General features: G+C 41.3%; 1 protein-coding gene across 4 annotated transcripts; it reads right to left on the bottom strand.

The window, feature by feature from the left end:
• Positions 1–568: 568 nt before the first annotated feature.
• Positions 569–4,212, bottom strand: LOC124082568 (T-cell surface glycoprotein CD1b). Of its 4 annotated transcripts, none has more exons than XM_046429016.2 (6): positions 4,067–4,212; positions 3,544–3,810; positions 2,661–2,933; positions 2,188–2,466; positions 1,864–1,957; positions 569–1,084 (listed from the first exon to the last, which is right to left on the bottom strand). In XM_046429016.2, exons 1-6 carry the CDS (start codon positions 4,173–4,175, stop codon positions 1,063–1,065), a joined length of 1,044 nt encoding a protein of 347 aa, XP_046284972.1. In that variant the 5' UTR covers positions 4,176–4,212; the 3' UTR covers positions 569–1,062. The 4 variants fall into 4 exon arrangements, with proteins under 4 accessions (XP_046284972.1, XP_046284974.1, XP_058430119.1 ...); XM_046429018.2 differs by having other exon boundaries at positions 2,353–2,466; XM_058574136.1 differs by having other exon boundaries at positions 2,661–2,804.
• Positions 4,213–16,253: the final 12,041 nt, after the last annotated feature.

Here is a 16,253-nt window from a genome sequence, read left to right as displayed (position 1 = left end):
TATTTTTTTTGGCGGACACAACATCTTTGTTTGTATGTGGTGCTGAGGATCGAACTCAGGCCGCACGCATGCCAGGAGAGCATGCTTACCGCTTGAGCCACATCCCCAGCCCGGTTGTGGCTTTAGAATGGGAAGCTTAGTGTAAATTGTTAAGCTTTTCTCAGGAACCTTGATTTGCAATCTTTTCCCCATGAATTTCTTGAGAAATAATAACACTATTGTTTGTATCCTGAGAGATATTGAAACGCACCTTGGGGCATGTCTTAATTGTATCCTTAGTCTCATTCTGGGAATTTTCCTGCAACCCCAGGCAACATGTACTTTTATTATTCACTGATGTATGCCCTACTCTCCATATCTTGAGTATCATAAACAAAACACTTAACATTCCCCACGGTTCCGGTTCCCAGATGGTGAGGCCCTACCTCAGCATCCGCCACCCTGTGACCCTGTCAGACAGCGGGTGCAGGAACGCCTTCACCACATGACTGCACTGGTGAATTCTGCTAAATCTTACACAAAACAATGTAAATGAAAATAAGCACAAATAAAATGTCACACACTCTGGAAAAAAAAAAAAAAGAACCATTTTTAATCTCATTTTGTGTAGTAAAAAAAATCCTTCATACCAAAATCTGAACAGAACACTCTAAGAATTAAGTGAACATAAATGTAAAACCCAAAACAAAACATTTAAAAACTGAAGCCATGTGTATATATTACATGCAAAACAGGTAAGTTACGGACACATAATTTTGTTCTGCCATTTGAAGATCATTAAGAGTATGTCACATAAAAAATATATAAACTCTCAAGAAATTCAGAATATGTTTCTGATGAATGATGAAATATGGGTGGGTACTACCTTTGATAGCATCTCAAAATAAATTCACAGTTCTTAATTGTTTTTCTGCTTGTATATAAATTATATATATGGGGAAATGCTTTGATCAACATCAATGCTAACTTGATGAAATGTATCAAGGTTGACTCCTGGGATGACATCCTGTTTCTGAACTTCTTGGCACTTATTTCAGATGGGAGAGAAGACATGATGAGAGTTCACTGGGTGTCCTGATACGACCTGTCAAGAAAGCCAGAAGAAAAAGCCAGTTGTGTCTAAGACATGTGTGTATGTCCTCACTTATAGGAGAACCATTCACAATAGCCAAAAGTGGAAATGGTCCAACATCCAGTAATGAATAAATGGCTGAAAAAATGTGTTGTCTACACATGGAATGGAATGATATGAAATATTATGCCTCCTAAAGAAAGAAGGAAATTCTGATAGGCTACAACAGAATTGAACACTTATTGCTAAGTGAGATAAACCAGTAACAAAATGACAATTACTGCATGTTTCAGATGGAAGAGTTACACAGGATAGTCAAATTCCAAGAGATGGAAAGTGGAAGGGCCACCAACCAGCGGGGAGGAAGGGAACAGAGAAGTGGTTTTTCTTTTTACACCTTTATTTTATTTATTTATTTTTATGTAGTGCTGAGGATCGAACACAGCACCTCACATGTGTTGGCAAGCCCTCTACCACTGAGCCATAACCCCTAACCCCAGAGAAGTGTTTTTATGTGAAAAGTGAGTTTCCACTTTGCAAGATGAAAAAGGTTTGGGAGAAAGATGATGGTGGTGGATGCAAAGAATGGAAATGCGTTTAACACACTCAAAAATGGTAAAGATGGTACATTTTGTGTGATCTTTTCCACAATTTTTAAAATTAATTCTAAGCAGGTAGCAGGAGTGAAGAGGAAGTTCTGGTGGAAAGAGGAGGTTTTGTGCTACACGTAGATGGCAGGAGAAAACAGTGGGAGCACCCACAGAGAAGGAAGACTAAGGAAATATACTCACCTGCGCCTCCAAAACCACAATGCAAGCCCCAGAAAAATGAGCGCACAGGGCACTATAATTGCCAAAATGATCAAGCCAACAGAGAGGGAGTGTCCTGTTAATGGGGAGCGAGCACAGGGGATAATGTCCCTTCAAGTCCCGTACATTCACCCCTTCCCTTCCCTTGTGTAACTCCACAGCCTTCATTCTCTAAAGTCCCTTTGTCCACTCTTCTCTCCTGCTCCCTGTCCCCAGCCCCCCACCAACCATTCTCTTTTCCCCTCAACCTTCCAATCCTCCCTCTGTGCTTGAGCACCACCTCCCCCATCTGCACCCCTTTCTCACCCCAATAGAGGACGAAGTCCTGCCCTCCTAGGCTGCTGTGCTTCACCCTGCAGGCCAGGCCAGCTGTGTCCTCAGCTGCCACATCTAGGACTGCTCTGAGATACCACGTGCCATCTGCATTGGGCAGGAAGTCACTTCTCTGGGTTCCCTCCTGCTCCTGCTCACCTCGAATCCACATCACCCACATGTGTTTGGGGTAGAAGCCAGACACATGGCACACCAGCAGCAGACGGCCAGGCCCAGGACTGGGACCACTGGACAGCCAGGCCTCAGGCTTCACTGGGACAGGAAAGGGAAGGAAGGAAGGGTGTCACATTATGACACTAACCTAGAGCACAGGGACCCATACACCCACTTCTATCTCTACTCATTTGGAAATGAAAACAGTTACCCATGAAGCCCCCCTTCTTCTTTGGGTACACTCCTTCTCTGGGGCTGAAGAGGCAGGGACAGTGACACCCAGCAGGACCTACCTTGCCTCTGAAGGTCTGCCTTCCCTGCTTCCAGGACGCTCAGGAGATATTGGGGGCAGGTTTCTAACAGCAGCTTCTCCACTGTTTCGCAGATACCTTTGTACTTCGTGATCACTGTGCAGAATTTCTGTGCCCTGAGTTCACCTTTTGGGGAGGGCCAAGCTGACTTGAAGCTTATAAAATCCATTCCTTTTAAAGACCCCCTCAGGAAGCCCATGATGGTTCCCCCTGTGCGCAGCTCACAGCCTGCTAAGCCCTGGATCTCAAAAGGGTCTGTGCAGAAGGAAAACAGAAAAGTTACTAAGTAGCAAACATGAAAGAAAGGGATGTGGGGAGGACCCAGGATGTTGATTCCCTGGGAGGATAAAAATCTGGAAGGTGCCATGTGCAGCCTGAATAATTACAGCATTGAGAGACTTTCAGGAAGAAAGCACTGAGGGGAGGTATGGATATTATGAACAGGGTATGAATCCGTGTATAGAGTGGGTATAGGAGAGAGGAGAGGCAGAGGGTAAGGAAGAGTGTCCTGCAGTCACCAGCACAGCTTTCAAAGGAAACCAGAGCTTCACATGGAGAGGAAAAGGCTGAATGGATGATGAGAATAGTAGGCACATTTTTATGTCTCTCAGGAACAAAGAGGAAAAGAAGGAGCAAGTTTCACAGGAGACACAGGGCTGGTCACGGAGCAGAGCATACCCATCAGATCAGGTGCACATGCAACAACATCTGGAGGTGTGGAGTCAGAGCTAGAGCCTACTCTAGAGAAGAGTGTGATTGCAGCTTAGTAAATAAGGGAGGAGGGGGAAGGACCTCAGGGAGCAGTGCCCTGGAGCAGGAGATAATAAGTCAATAGCGACCTTTCAGGTCTGAGGGCTGCACTTACATTTCAACTTGAACTCACTGACATGATCCTGCACTTCACTGGTGAATACAGAGAAGTAATTGCGGAAGATCTCCTCCACCATCTGAATGGCCTCATCACTGAAGTTGCCCTTGGCCCAGGGTTTTAGGAAGATGGCAGTGCCTGTGTCACTATCCCAGCCAAAAACCTGCACATCATCCAACCAGCCTGAGCAGTGGTTCTGTGTCCAGGTGCTGTTGACAAAGGATGAGATTTGGATGAGGTGGAATGTGGTCGGCCCCTGGGAGTCTGTGAAGAAGGAAGGAAAGAGAGTGAAGAGAAAGGGAGAGGCAGGAAGGAAAGAGAAATCATGTGTACTGACATGCATAATACCTGACACACCTGAGATCCCCAGACCTCAGGCTGCAGCCCCATCTCCAGCAGATGGAACAGGGCTGGAGTCAGGAGGGGGCAGGACCTCAGAGTCCAGGTGCACCTGGGCAAGGCACCCTGCCTTCTATCAGAAACTCTGCACCAGTTTATGAGCTGCCCGAGCTCTTCTTACCTTCCTGATTGTCACCACCTGGGAAGAAAATTGCTAGCAATACAAGTAGCAGGACCAGCTTTGCACTGAGAGAGGACTCTTGACTTTCAGCTGATATTTGAACTCTCATTTCAGAAACCCTGTATGTCAGCACTCGGTAGTGACTTCCTCTCTTCCAACTGACAAATCTCTTCCTCATACCAAGTGTATAATGGAGAAGTACAGTGCCTCCCACAGCCCTGGGGACTCCTACTCCACCTCTCATTTCCCCTGTACCCCTGACTCTAGATTTAGTCTCACCTCCAAAGTTTCTAGCTTCCCCTTAGGTCCTCAGGATCCTTGAGATGAAATCAGAAAAATCCCTTTGTGATTCTGAATGGTCTCTTCATCTCCCTAAGCCTTTATCTATAAATTAAGGGGGTAACAATAGGCCATTTCTCAGCTGCTCCTGTGTTGGGAAGGGTCTTTCTGGTTGATCCAGCCTCCTTCCATTCCATGTGCCTGTATTCTCTGGTATTGTTGTTATTCCTTCCCAGGATTATTAGTGTCTCCTTTTTCTTGTGTCAAATCCCTCGTCTGGTTCCCCTAGTTCACATTCTTACTTCAATCTTGATTTCAACTTTGTCAAACTCTTTGAATTTCCCACTGTAACTGTAAAATCAGACAATCTACCAGAGTCCTGGGAGAAAAATCAATAGATGTAATATAGATGACTAGACAAGACCACAGAGAAAATGAAGAAAAATCTCGCTCTTACTTTACTTTCCCTATTTTATTTACCAAAATAGAATACAAAGAAATGAACACAAAACCACTGATCTTGAAAGATTTCTTTCAGTTGAGTCAAGTAAAAATGTCATTAACGCCTATGATGGAAGTGGAAAGATGACAGGTGATACAGTATATAGAAACCCTGGACCAAAGCAAAACATAAAACACTGTGAGGCGAGGGAGGCTTTCTCTGTTACTCCGACCCTTAATGGTTTGTTGGTATTATTGTTTCCTTTTTGAACACTAGGAACTTCAGTGGTTGCTTTTGTTCTTTCTCTACAAGTGTATTTTACCCTATCCTCAGTCCTGGACCTGTACGTGAAGGCAGACAGGCAAACACACTAAGTGTCGGAGTCACAGCAGTAGCAAGGGAGAGGAGAACGAAGAGAACATACTGAGGGAGAGAGAATCATGTACCAAGAGGCTAAGTGCATTTGGAAGCCTTTGTTCTCTTCTATGCCACATCCTGTGTGTCTTCTTATGAGAAATGTTTGTTCAGACCATTTTCCCGGCTTTAACTGGATTATTGATGTTCTTGAATTTTCACGTTGGAATTTCATACATATTTTAGATATTAAGTCCCTTTCAGATGAACAGTTGGCAAATGTTTTCTCCTGCAGGATGTCTCTTCAAGTTATTTTCTTTGCTGGGTAGAAACTTCTTATTATGATAGAATCCTGTGTGTCAATTTTGGTTTTTGTTGACTGTGCTTTTGGCTTCCCATGCAAAAAATTATTGCCTTTACTAATGTCTTCATGGTCCCCCCCCTATATTTTATTCTAGCTGTTTCATACTTTCAGGTATTATATTTAGGCTTTTGATGCATTTTGTGTGTTTCTTTTTATTAAGGTGTGAGATTTGAGTGAAGTTTTCATTGTCTATATATGGATCTCCATTTTCTCCAGTACTGATTATCAAAGAGGCTGTCTTTTCTCAAATGCGTGGTTTGCTGCCTTTCATGAGACTCAGTTGACTGTAGATACATCTTTGTACTTCTGGGATCTCTATCCAATGCATCTTGCTCGTGGCCCACGCAGGTGATGAATCTGAGTTTCCCTGCATGGAGTGGGCTGGCTGAGAAATACGGTGAAAAATCACACCACTCAGAAAATTGTTTTAAATAGCTGGGGCAGGATGGCTCTTTGACCTTAAGGGTTGAGCTTCCAGGCTGGAAAGAGAGAGCAAGAGCTGTGTTTGCTTTATTTTTATGGGGGAACTTCAAAGGTTTTCTACAGAATGTTCTTAGAAAATTAAGGTAGGAGGTGAGCTGTCCAGTTCCCAATGGGTCAGGCCCAAGTCCGGAGCTAGGAGATCAATCTTCCTACCCAGAGAAGACTGAAGTCACCTGTGTTGCATAATCCATTCAGTGGGAGGGGTCACAAAATAGCTTGCAATGCCAGACCAAAATCTCCTTGGCTCAAGGCTGGTTGAAGACACTAATTAGCTCCAGAGTGGCTTCCCACACCAACTTATGGAGTGTGTCCTTATTAAGATGACCTCTCTTAGATCAGTTCTCATTCTACTTTCAGTCCATTTGTCTGAAAAAAATATTGAGGGACTTTTATGCATATGATCAAAGATCATTTATATAAGAGGTTACATTAGGATTTATTGTTTTAGATAGAATTTCATATCTGAGGATATTGCTAAATTGCCCAGACTTGGTTTAGAGAGAAATACAACTTATGGGAAAGAGAAAAGGTTGTTAGTGGCATTTTCCCCAATGATCAACGGATCCACTTCTCATAACATGTCCTATTATTTCCAAGGAAGCTCTTTCACCAGGTCGTGAACAAAAGGTTAATTAACAACATTAGTTAATTTCTACTTATTATCATTATAAATAATAATAATAAATTCCCCACAATGGTTTGCCAGTCCTCTATTTTGCAACACTTGGGTCTATGTGCTTTACTTTCACAAGCCTGATCACAGTTCAGACTGTCATGAGTTGTTCCAGACCCAGGGTTTGATGATCAGTTGTGCCTTTGTTGATTCTGCTGTGAGCCAGCTATGAGATCATCAGAACAAAGTCAAGGAAGAAGAGTGACAAATAAACCTACAGTCAAGATCACAGCAATTTAAAAAGTTTTTATGTTTCATGTAATATTTTCAGGCACCCAGTGTTCAGCTTACTCTGTGTACTTCAGGTTCACTTGTGTGAACAGATTTCAAAAACCCAGAGGTAAGGGGTTGCACTTGGATGTGAGAGGGATTGATATGAGTGCCTACAAGGTCTGTGCACACTCGAACAGAGATGCATTGACAAGCAAGAGGCACCAGGGACAGGCCCAGCGCTTGCCTGTCCAAGACACACTCATACCACTGTTGCTACCACCAGGTGAACATACCAGCTTGGCTTCAAACTTGGCTCAGGGAACCAACACATCTCCAAAGATGCGAACAAGATATCAGCTAAAGAAACACTCAGCACTTTCTTTTCACAGATTACCACCTTCTGTTCCATGAGGACTCCTCTCTCCATGAATGACCATTTTGCCAAACATAACCTGAGTAGGAAAAATATTTCAAAATTCACATTCTTAACTATCCTAATCAAGGGTGCCCAGGACACAGGGCCACAACAAAGTTTTGCACTAATAAAATGTCCTGTGAAAATAGAAATTAATAAGTAATTAAGGAACCCAGTTTTCAGAGTCCCCAATAAATAATATGTTGATAAATATCCCAAAATACTGCCCCTAAAGCAAAGGAGATGATCATCTCCATTTATGTAGAAAGAGCATTTAACAAAGTCACAAAGTTTATCTTGAAAGCAACTCTCTCAATAGTAAGATATAGAAAGGAATTTCCTCAACATAATAAAAGACAACTATTAAAATCTAACATAATGAATGTGGAAAAATTGAACAAGTAACTCCAAGAAATCTACTACAAGACAAGGATGCCCCCACCTACCACTTCTATTGAGCACATCACTAGAAATCCTAGCAAAACCAATCAGACAAAAAAAAAAAAAAAAAAAAAAAAGAAGAAAAGAAAATAAATAAAAACACCTATTTGAAGGGAAAGTCTAAAATCATCACTGCTTTAACATGTGATCCTGTAGATAGAGGATCTCAAACATTAATAACAAATAAATGAATTCAGTGAAACTGCAGAATACAAAGCATAGAAACAATGAGCATTTCTATATACAAACAACAGCCTACCCACACAAAAAATAAAAAAAAAATCTCATGTATCATAGTATTAAAAATAAAATATTTAGGAAAAAATTTAAACAGGATGTAAATGATATGTATGCTAAATACCATGAATGTTGACTAAATAAAGAGGACTCAAGCAAATAGAAAGATTCCCTTGCTCATGTTAAAAATATTGTTAAAACTTCAATATTACTCAAAGTGATATACAGATTCTAATCAATACCTATCAAGCAAATGACCTAGAATAGGCAAAAACAAATAATTGTGCAGAAGAAAAATAGTCAGAGCCATCACCCCACCTGATTTTAAATGTTTGAGGAGATGGATATGTTTTACCTGATTATACCATGCTTGTATGCATTGAAACATCACGTGGTACTCCATTAATATGTACAACTTTTCTATTTTTAATGTGTCAGTGAAAAAATGAATATAATTTAAATGAATAAATAAAATAATATGGCAAAGCTCCATAGTAATTGAAAGTGCAATTAGCATAAAAAAGGCACACACCAGAGGGACAGAATGAGGAGCCCAGAAATGAACTCAAACATATTTGTTAAACTAATTTTCAGCATGAGTGTCAAGACTATGTAATGGGGAAATGATAGTCTCTTTAATAAATGGTACCGGAAAAACTGCATTTTCACAGGCACAATGGTTAACTGGACACATATTTTGCCATACACTAAAGTCAATTCTAAATCGATTAAAGATATAATGTCTACAACCATGAAATTCCTAGAAGAAAAGATAAGGGAATTTGTGAATATCACCCCCAAAACTCAATTTCCAAGAACAAAGATAAATGAACAAAACTATACAAACTCACATAACTACAGAAACACCAATATCCAGATTTAAAAATGGACAAAGACTTGAATGATAGAAATGGCCAGTAGATGTATGAAAAGATGCCCCCAAATCACTAGTCATCAGGGAAGTGAAAATTGAAACTACAAGGAGACAGCACCTCATACCTTTTAGAGGGGATATTATCAGAAAGACAAGGGATAGCAACATTATTGAAGGTGTGCAAAAATGAGAAGCCCTATGCCTGGTTGGCAGGAATATCTCTTGGAGCAGCCATTATGGAATACAGTATGGAGGTTCCTAGATAAATTTAAAAGAGAATTGGCATAGGACCAGCTTCCAACTATATACCTAAAGGAGATGAAATCAGTATCTTATAAAGTTATCTGCAGTCTCATATTCATTGCACAATTATTGACAGTAGCCAAGATACAGAAATAACAAAACAAACACAGAAACAACCAAAGTGTCCATCAACAGACAAATGGCTAAAGAAAAGTGAGTTTGAATATTCTTCAGTTTTAAAAAAAGAAAAAGAAGGAGGAGGAGGAGGATATCTTGCGATTTGCAACCACATAGATACAAGAAGAGAATTAAAGAGCAATGGCTAGAGAAGTGGGGGAGGGAAGGAAAAGGGGAGATATGGTTTGATTCATTCTATATCAAATATGCAGAAAGAATAAGTGCTGAGATCTTATATATAATCAGTATAGTTACATTGTAATATAACAACACTCTAATATTGACTATACTCAATATTGTTAATATTGTTGGATTCAGAATATTTGCTAAAAGAGAAGATTTTAGATACTCTTGCCCCAAACCAATCAACAGTAACTCATTGTGAGATAATTGATTTGTCACTTTGCTATGTACCATATCACTTTTCATATGTATATATACACATCAAAGCAATGTGTTGTATACCTAAACTATAGATGATGAAAAGTTTTTAATACAAAATAAATTTAATAATCCATTTTCATTCATTACAAAATCCTTGTTATTTTCTGACCTATGAAACCTTGGTCAGAGTCTGTGATTACTGAGTGCAATGCCAATTTGAAACCACGTGGTAAGGAGTGATTATTGATTTTCAATGAATAATTTCATATATGCAAAGAGACAGAAAGTAATATAAAGAACTAACTTTTTCCTGCATAGGTTTAAAAACATCGTCAATTCCTTATTGAAGGAAATTTCATATGTCATATATATTTCATGAAATTTTCAACAGGTATATCTAAATGATAAACATTATTTTTTTAATGTGTAACAAAAATAACCTTATGGTACCTAAAAATTAAAAGTTGTTTCACTATCATTAAATAGCTAATTACACTCAAAATTCCCCCACTGTCTCATGAATTATATTTTTATAATTTAATGAATTAGAATAATAGTAAGGCCATACCTTGAATCTTTTTAACCTATCACTTTCTCCTCTCATTTTAAAATAGGATAATATGCTTTCAAAAACCAATTCCAAGAACTAGATTAGTTTGATTTTCTAGACCTTCTCAAAGAAAAAGGAAAATACTATGGTTTTTGAAGGGTAAATATCATCCTCAAGTCATAATCATGCTTTCAACTCATGATCAGAACAACAGGGTTCTACTCATCCATCTCACATCTACTTTTTTCCCACAGAGAAAATCCTAGTTCCCACTGAATTTACCTAATAACATATCACTACATACTCACCACATCCCCCAAGTGCCCACGTCAGACTTAAAAGACGTAAACACTACCACCAATGTCATTACTGAAAACTAATTTTTTTTTTACCCTAGAGTATATTTCCCTGGAAGGTAAAGTAAAATAGCCTACTTTAAATCTACTTCAGATAGCCCCTGGCTCCGAGGAATGGCATCAACTTGGGTCGTGCTCTTGTTCAATTTATATTTTGCTTCAATTTTCACAAATCGATGTTTTGTTCAGTGATTTTTACAAAATTTACACTTGGAGCAGGATTTCCATGATGGTAGGGCAAAGAACAGAATATCCTTTCCCCAAACTCAGCGATAAAACAGGATAAAATTCTCAAAATAAAATGCCTCGGCATCCGGAAATGAGTGACGGCGACAACAAATTGAGAAGAGCTTGCTCAAAAACAAGGACCTGAGGCTCCCTGAGAACAGTGGGGGCTGCACAACTTAACATGGGGAAGCGCCTGCCCTTCCCCTGGCCAGACAGTCTACTGGGCTGAGGATCAGCAGTCACGGAAGGGTAGACCCCATCTGGAACTCCAGAGACAGGCCCCATGCCCAGAGGCTTGTTGAAACAATGGCCACAGGTGGTTAAAGCCAAAAGTCAGCCTCCCAGCTGCCAGAGGCTGCAGAACTGGAGGGAGAGAAGGACCTGGCAGGGCTGAGCAAAGACACCTGGGAGAGGAGACAGGCATAGTGGACTGGGATCAGTGCCCATTTGTTTGCAGGGGTCTGGAAGGCTGCACACAGGCTGAGGAAGGTCCAAAGAGGGATGTGGGGCGCTACCCCTGAGCTATTTGAGCCTCTTCACTGGCCTTGGGGCCAAGGAGATTCTGGGCTGGCATTGCCAGAGATTTTGTGGCTCCTCCCACTAACTGCACAATGCATGTGACCTCTGTCTTCCCTGGGCCAGGAAGACTACTGAGTTGGGCGTGACCCATTGCTTACTAGATAGTCCACCTCCTATCTTAATTGGCTAAGAACATTCTGTAGAAAGCCTTTGAAGTTCCCCCAGATAAATAAAGCAAACACAGCTCTTGCTCTCTCTTTCCAGCCTGGAAGCTCGGTCCTTAAGGTCCACGCGCTGTCCTGCTCCTGCCTCTTTAAAACTATTTTCTGTGTGGTGGGATGTTTCGCCATATTTCTCAGCCAGCCCACTCCACATAAGGGGAACCCAGCTTCCCAGGCCTGCAATGGCCATGGCAAGGGAGGGACAGTTATCAGCCTCTCCTGGTTACACATGAGGACTTGCACAATGAGAAAGCACAAGCCAGGAGAGATTTGCCAACTGCTCAGGTGTTAGTTGTGCAGCCCAACCACCAGCAAAAGGCAGAAGCTTTACTAGCTTAAGGTGCTAGGCACAGTCACTGACCACTGATTGTCTACCGGGCAGGAAAGGGAGGGAAGGGGAAAGGGACTGAAGAAACAATTGTAAAATCTGCTGCGCGACCAGCACGCTAGCTTCATACTAGAGGTTCCAAATATAAAAGTTAACTAGTGAGATCAAAATAAAGACACGTAAAACTCAATTTACCTTTTTCTTGCCCAGCTAAGAGAAGGCTTCTCCTGGCTCCTGCCTCGAGCCACCTGGTGGTAGCGAGGTTTACACAAGAGACCAGCAGGAGAGAGAAAGAGCACGCCAGAGAGTGGGCTTTTATTGGGGAACAAAATATTCAGGGGAAAATTCCATCCAATGAAGGTCGAGGGGGATAGCATTCCAAGGTCAGGGTCAGTGATTGGTTTCCAGGTCAGTGGTCAGTCACACCCCCACATGGACAAGCCCTCGCACCTGGAAAGGATGGGGAAAGCTCTGACTCAGCTGGTCTGAGTGCCTCACACCCAGTCAGGGAGGTATCTCAGTCACTGCAAGAATGGCTTCCCACAGTAAAAGCAACAATAAAAAAAAACACTGAGCAGAGACATCAGTGACTACAAACTGCATGGCTATAAGAATTTACAAAGTTAATCCAGGCAGATAACCAAACAAAAATTTTTCTCATTATATATCTTACACTTGGAGCAGGAAAATACAAAATAGAAAAAAAAAAAAAAGCAAAAGAATCCAAACAAAAACAATGACTTTATTTAAAGAGTCCTGTACTAGAAACAAACCAAAGTTTTCTTAAATGAGTTGATGAATAATAAATATTCAATAAAATTTCATTCAACAATAAAAAGGAACAGTTTTCCTGATATAATTAGCAACAAAGATTCCTTCCCATAATACAAAGGAAAACAAAAAGCCCAATATAAAATATGTCTACAATGTATTCCCATCTTGGGTAGCTCAGGAAATATAGTTCTATCCTTAAGAGGCATAAAGCAGGAGATTAGTTGCAAAAGACCATGTTGGGGTGGTTTTAAAGAAATCCAAGTATTAGGCATTATGGGATTCTGAATCAGGATTGTGGTGTTGTTTATCAGGGCAATCATATTTGTTGAAATAAATGGAACTGGATATTTAAGATACATGCATTTTACTGAAAATTGTACATTAATAAAGTTGATTTAATAAAAACTGTGGTAACAAAACCATAGAAACAGTAAGTAGCACATGGTCAGATGAAAAAAGCAAACATTCAACATCAGCAGGACACAGTCTCAGCTGTTTCACCCCCACTACTTCAGCATCCATGGGTGACTCTCTCCTATGTAGTGCTTAGCAAAAGCTGTTGAATTAATGAATGAAATCTAAAGGGTCTACAGTCTAGCCATGGTGCTCTCAGGACATTCTTGTTGGAAATTTGTCTTCCATACACTGCTGGTTGCCTTGATCTCATCTCAACCCAGAGGACACATTATATTGCTCTTTTAAAAAAATATTTTGGGATATCTCTGCCCACATACAATTCACATGTGACTTGTTTCTCTCCTCTCTCCCCTTACACCTCTCTCTCTCTCTCCCCCTATCAACTGAAACGAGTTGCCTCACAAACATCATTGGAAGGTATATAATGAGAAAAATTTACCAATACAATAGATAATCCAACATTATCTTTGTGTCATATGTGCTTTTGTGTTTTGTTTGGTTTTACACTGAGCACATATGACATGCAAAAAATTTTCTATTGTCATGGTCCCCACACCCAAGAGATTTAAAAATAAAAGACAAAAAAGACCCCAGTAATATCAGTACAGGCGGGAAGTGAGGTATGCAAGCAATAAAGTCCAGTTGAAGTGCTCTCTGGGCATAAATGAGGAAAAACCTGCTTCCCTTCAAGGTTCAAGAAAAATCTCTGGAGGAACTGGCATCAAGGCTTTGAGCGCTGAGTACTACATAAAAAATGGTGAATCTAAGACTACTATTCCCAAGTTACAGAAAATAGATTGCCTTACATGAGCAAATGATTATTAGGTAGAAAAGGAAAAAAAATTAAATGGAGAGTAGAAGAGAGGAAGGACATTCCTATGCTGTCCTAAGTTCCTTGGCTGTGGGGCTCCCATCATATTGAGGGAGGCGCGAGGCATGGAGAGGCATCTCATGCCGTATAGTGTTATGGCCTGGGAAGGAAAAGAAATGGAAGAAACTCTAAATATGTTGGGGAAGGTTGCTGAGGATAAAGTGGAGTGATTAAAACACAAAAGCCAAGACAAGTGACAATGGAATATAGAACAAGAAATTGGGAAAAGATGAGGAAATTTGTAGAACCCATGAGTCCGTCTTAAAACAAATTACAAAGACTTTCAAAAGTATTAGGGGCACAGTTGCTGCCAAGGGGATGAAACTCATGGAAAGGGGGGTCACTGTGGATACTGGAGACACACTTGTACTTTACCTTAACCCCACCGCTGATTCTACTCCATCCTCCAATTTCCTTACTGAACATGTACATTCTGGAGATGAGCCACATCAGTCATCCTGTTCCAATCACTCTGTTCCTACTTTTCCAAGAAATGTTCCTTGTCTAACTCCAAATCTCATGGTTCTATGTGCCCCTTGTGTCCCAATGTTCTGTTCCTCAAATCACCCATGTTCATTACTTTCTCACAATTCTTTCTGCATCAGGCATCACCAAACTTTCCTCTTAGGATCAAGACCACCTGCTCACATTTCCAACTCCCATTTCCCTGACCCCAGCAGAGGGTCATGTCCTGGCCTGCTGGGCTGCTAGCTTCACTCCACTAGACAGGCCAGCTGCACCATCAGCTAACACACCCAGGATGGCCAAAGACAGTTTTAGTCAGCTTTGCTTTCCCATGACCAAGAGACCAGAGAAGAAACCTTAGAGCAGGGAAAGTTTATTTGGGGCTCACAGTTCCAGAGGTTTAGTCCATGCCTGACTGAGTCCACTGTTCTTGGTCAAGTGAGGCAGCAGCACATCATGGTGGAAAGGCCCAGAGGATGAAAGCCATTCAGCTTGTGCTGGAGTCTGGAAGCAAAGACAGGGAAGGGAAAAGGGGCCACAGGGAAATGCACCCTTCCAGGACATGCCTCCAAACCCACCTCCCCCAGCCCTGCCCCACCTGCCTGCAGTTACCACCCAGTCCCATGCATTCAAACCAACATGGATCCATTAGGTTACAGTTCTCGTGATCCGGTCATTTTACTTTAGACTATTCCTACATTAAGAGAGGAGACTCAGCATCATCTCATGTCTGTAACAGAAACCATGTCACATCAGCATCGGGGAGAAGATAATTTTGTTTAATGCCCCATTGCTGCTGCTCACCCCACATGCACATCACCTAAACAAGCTTTGGACAGAAACCAGAGACATTGCAAATGAGCAATAGTCAGTCACCTGAGGATTGGGTGAAAGGACAGCCAGGAATCTCGACTCACTGCAGAGAGCACAAAAGAGATTCAAAGGTGAGAACTTATGCAGAGCTAGGAAAACATTATTCATTTAATAGGCAAAATTATATTTTTTCCTCTCTGGTAAACTTATATCAGGCAAACTTCATTATGTCCTTTTCTTTGTCCTTTTTAACGAGTGTGATATAAAGGGTCAAGACTTCCCTTTAAATATCTTATGGGATAGGGGATGCATGGACTAGAAGTGTCCTCTTGAGGCACTAGGTACAGCAGATACTTGCATCACAATGCAACGACACTAAGTAACATATCAAGTTTCTGCAGAATGTGACCACCTATCTTGGGCTAAATAATCAAGTCTACCAGGTCTAGTTCAAGCAATGAGGCTAAATATTGCCTCCACAAGTAGTGTCCCCAGAACTGGGTCAGAGGTAGATCTGATATCTGGACATCTAGCACTCCAAGCAACAGAAAAGGACTTATGGGAAGCAGAAACATGGTTGTAAAACCAATAAGAATGAGAATTAGGGAGGCCAGAGAAGGTGCGTGATTCAGGGAAGAGACACCGAGGACCTTGGCAAGGGATAATGACAATGTAGATAAAGCAGTGGGAGAGAGGGAGGCTGTATTGGGTAGATAAACCAAAAGAACCATTCCAGATTAAAGATGATAGGATCAATTGTTCAGTATTTCCCCAATAATTGACAGATATGTAATAAGGGATTAAGTACATGAATTGACCTTTCAAAATCATGTAGGAACTTTTGTGAGCTCATCTGAAGAAAGCTGAGGACCTGGAGAGAGGCTGGAAACTTTGGAAGTGAGACTAAGTCTGAGAGCTCAGGGATGCAGGGGAAATGAGAGGTGGAGTGGGAGTTCCAGCATTCTGGGAAGCACATTTCTGCTCGACATGCACGTTGTATGAGAAAGCAATTTGCCAACTGAAAGAAGGAAGACACTACAGAGTGCTGAGAAACAGGGTTGCTGAC

The sequence above is a fragment of the Marmota monax genome, unplaced genomic scaffold (genome assembly GCF_021218885.2).
Source record: "Marmota monax isolate L192 unplaced genomic scaffold, Marmota_monax_Labrador192_F-V1.1 WCK01_AAM20220418_F8-fsc00145, whole genome shotgun sequence".
Taxonomy (NCBI): Eukaryota; Metazoa; Chordata; class Mammalia; order Rodentia; family Sciuridae; genus Marmota; species Marmota monax.
This window is presented reverse-complemented; position numbering and strand designations above follow the sequence as displayed.

Excerpts from the sequence above, each read along its gene's own strand:
- LOC124082568 (XM_046429016.2), bottom strand. The coding sequence starts at position 4,175 with ATGAGAGTTCAAATATCAGCTGAAAGTCAAGAGTCCTCTCTCAGTGCA. Across the intron at positions 2,467-2,660 it reads GGCAGACCTTCAGAGGCAAG|TGAAGCCTGAGGCCTGGCTG; the intron begins GTAGGTCCTGCT and ends TTCCTGTCCCAG. Across the intron at positions 1,085-1,863 it reads TTGTGGTTTTGGAGGCGCAG|GTCGTATCAGGACACCCAGT; the intron begins GTGAGTATATTT and ends CTTTCTTGACAG.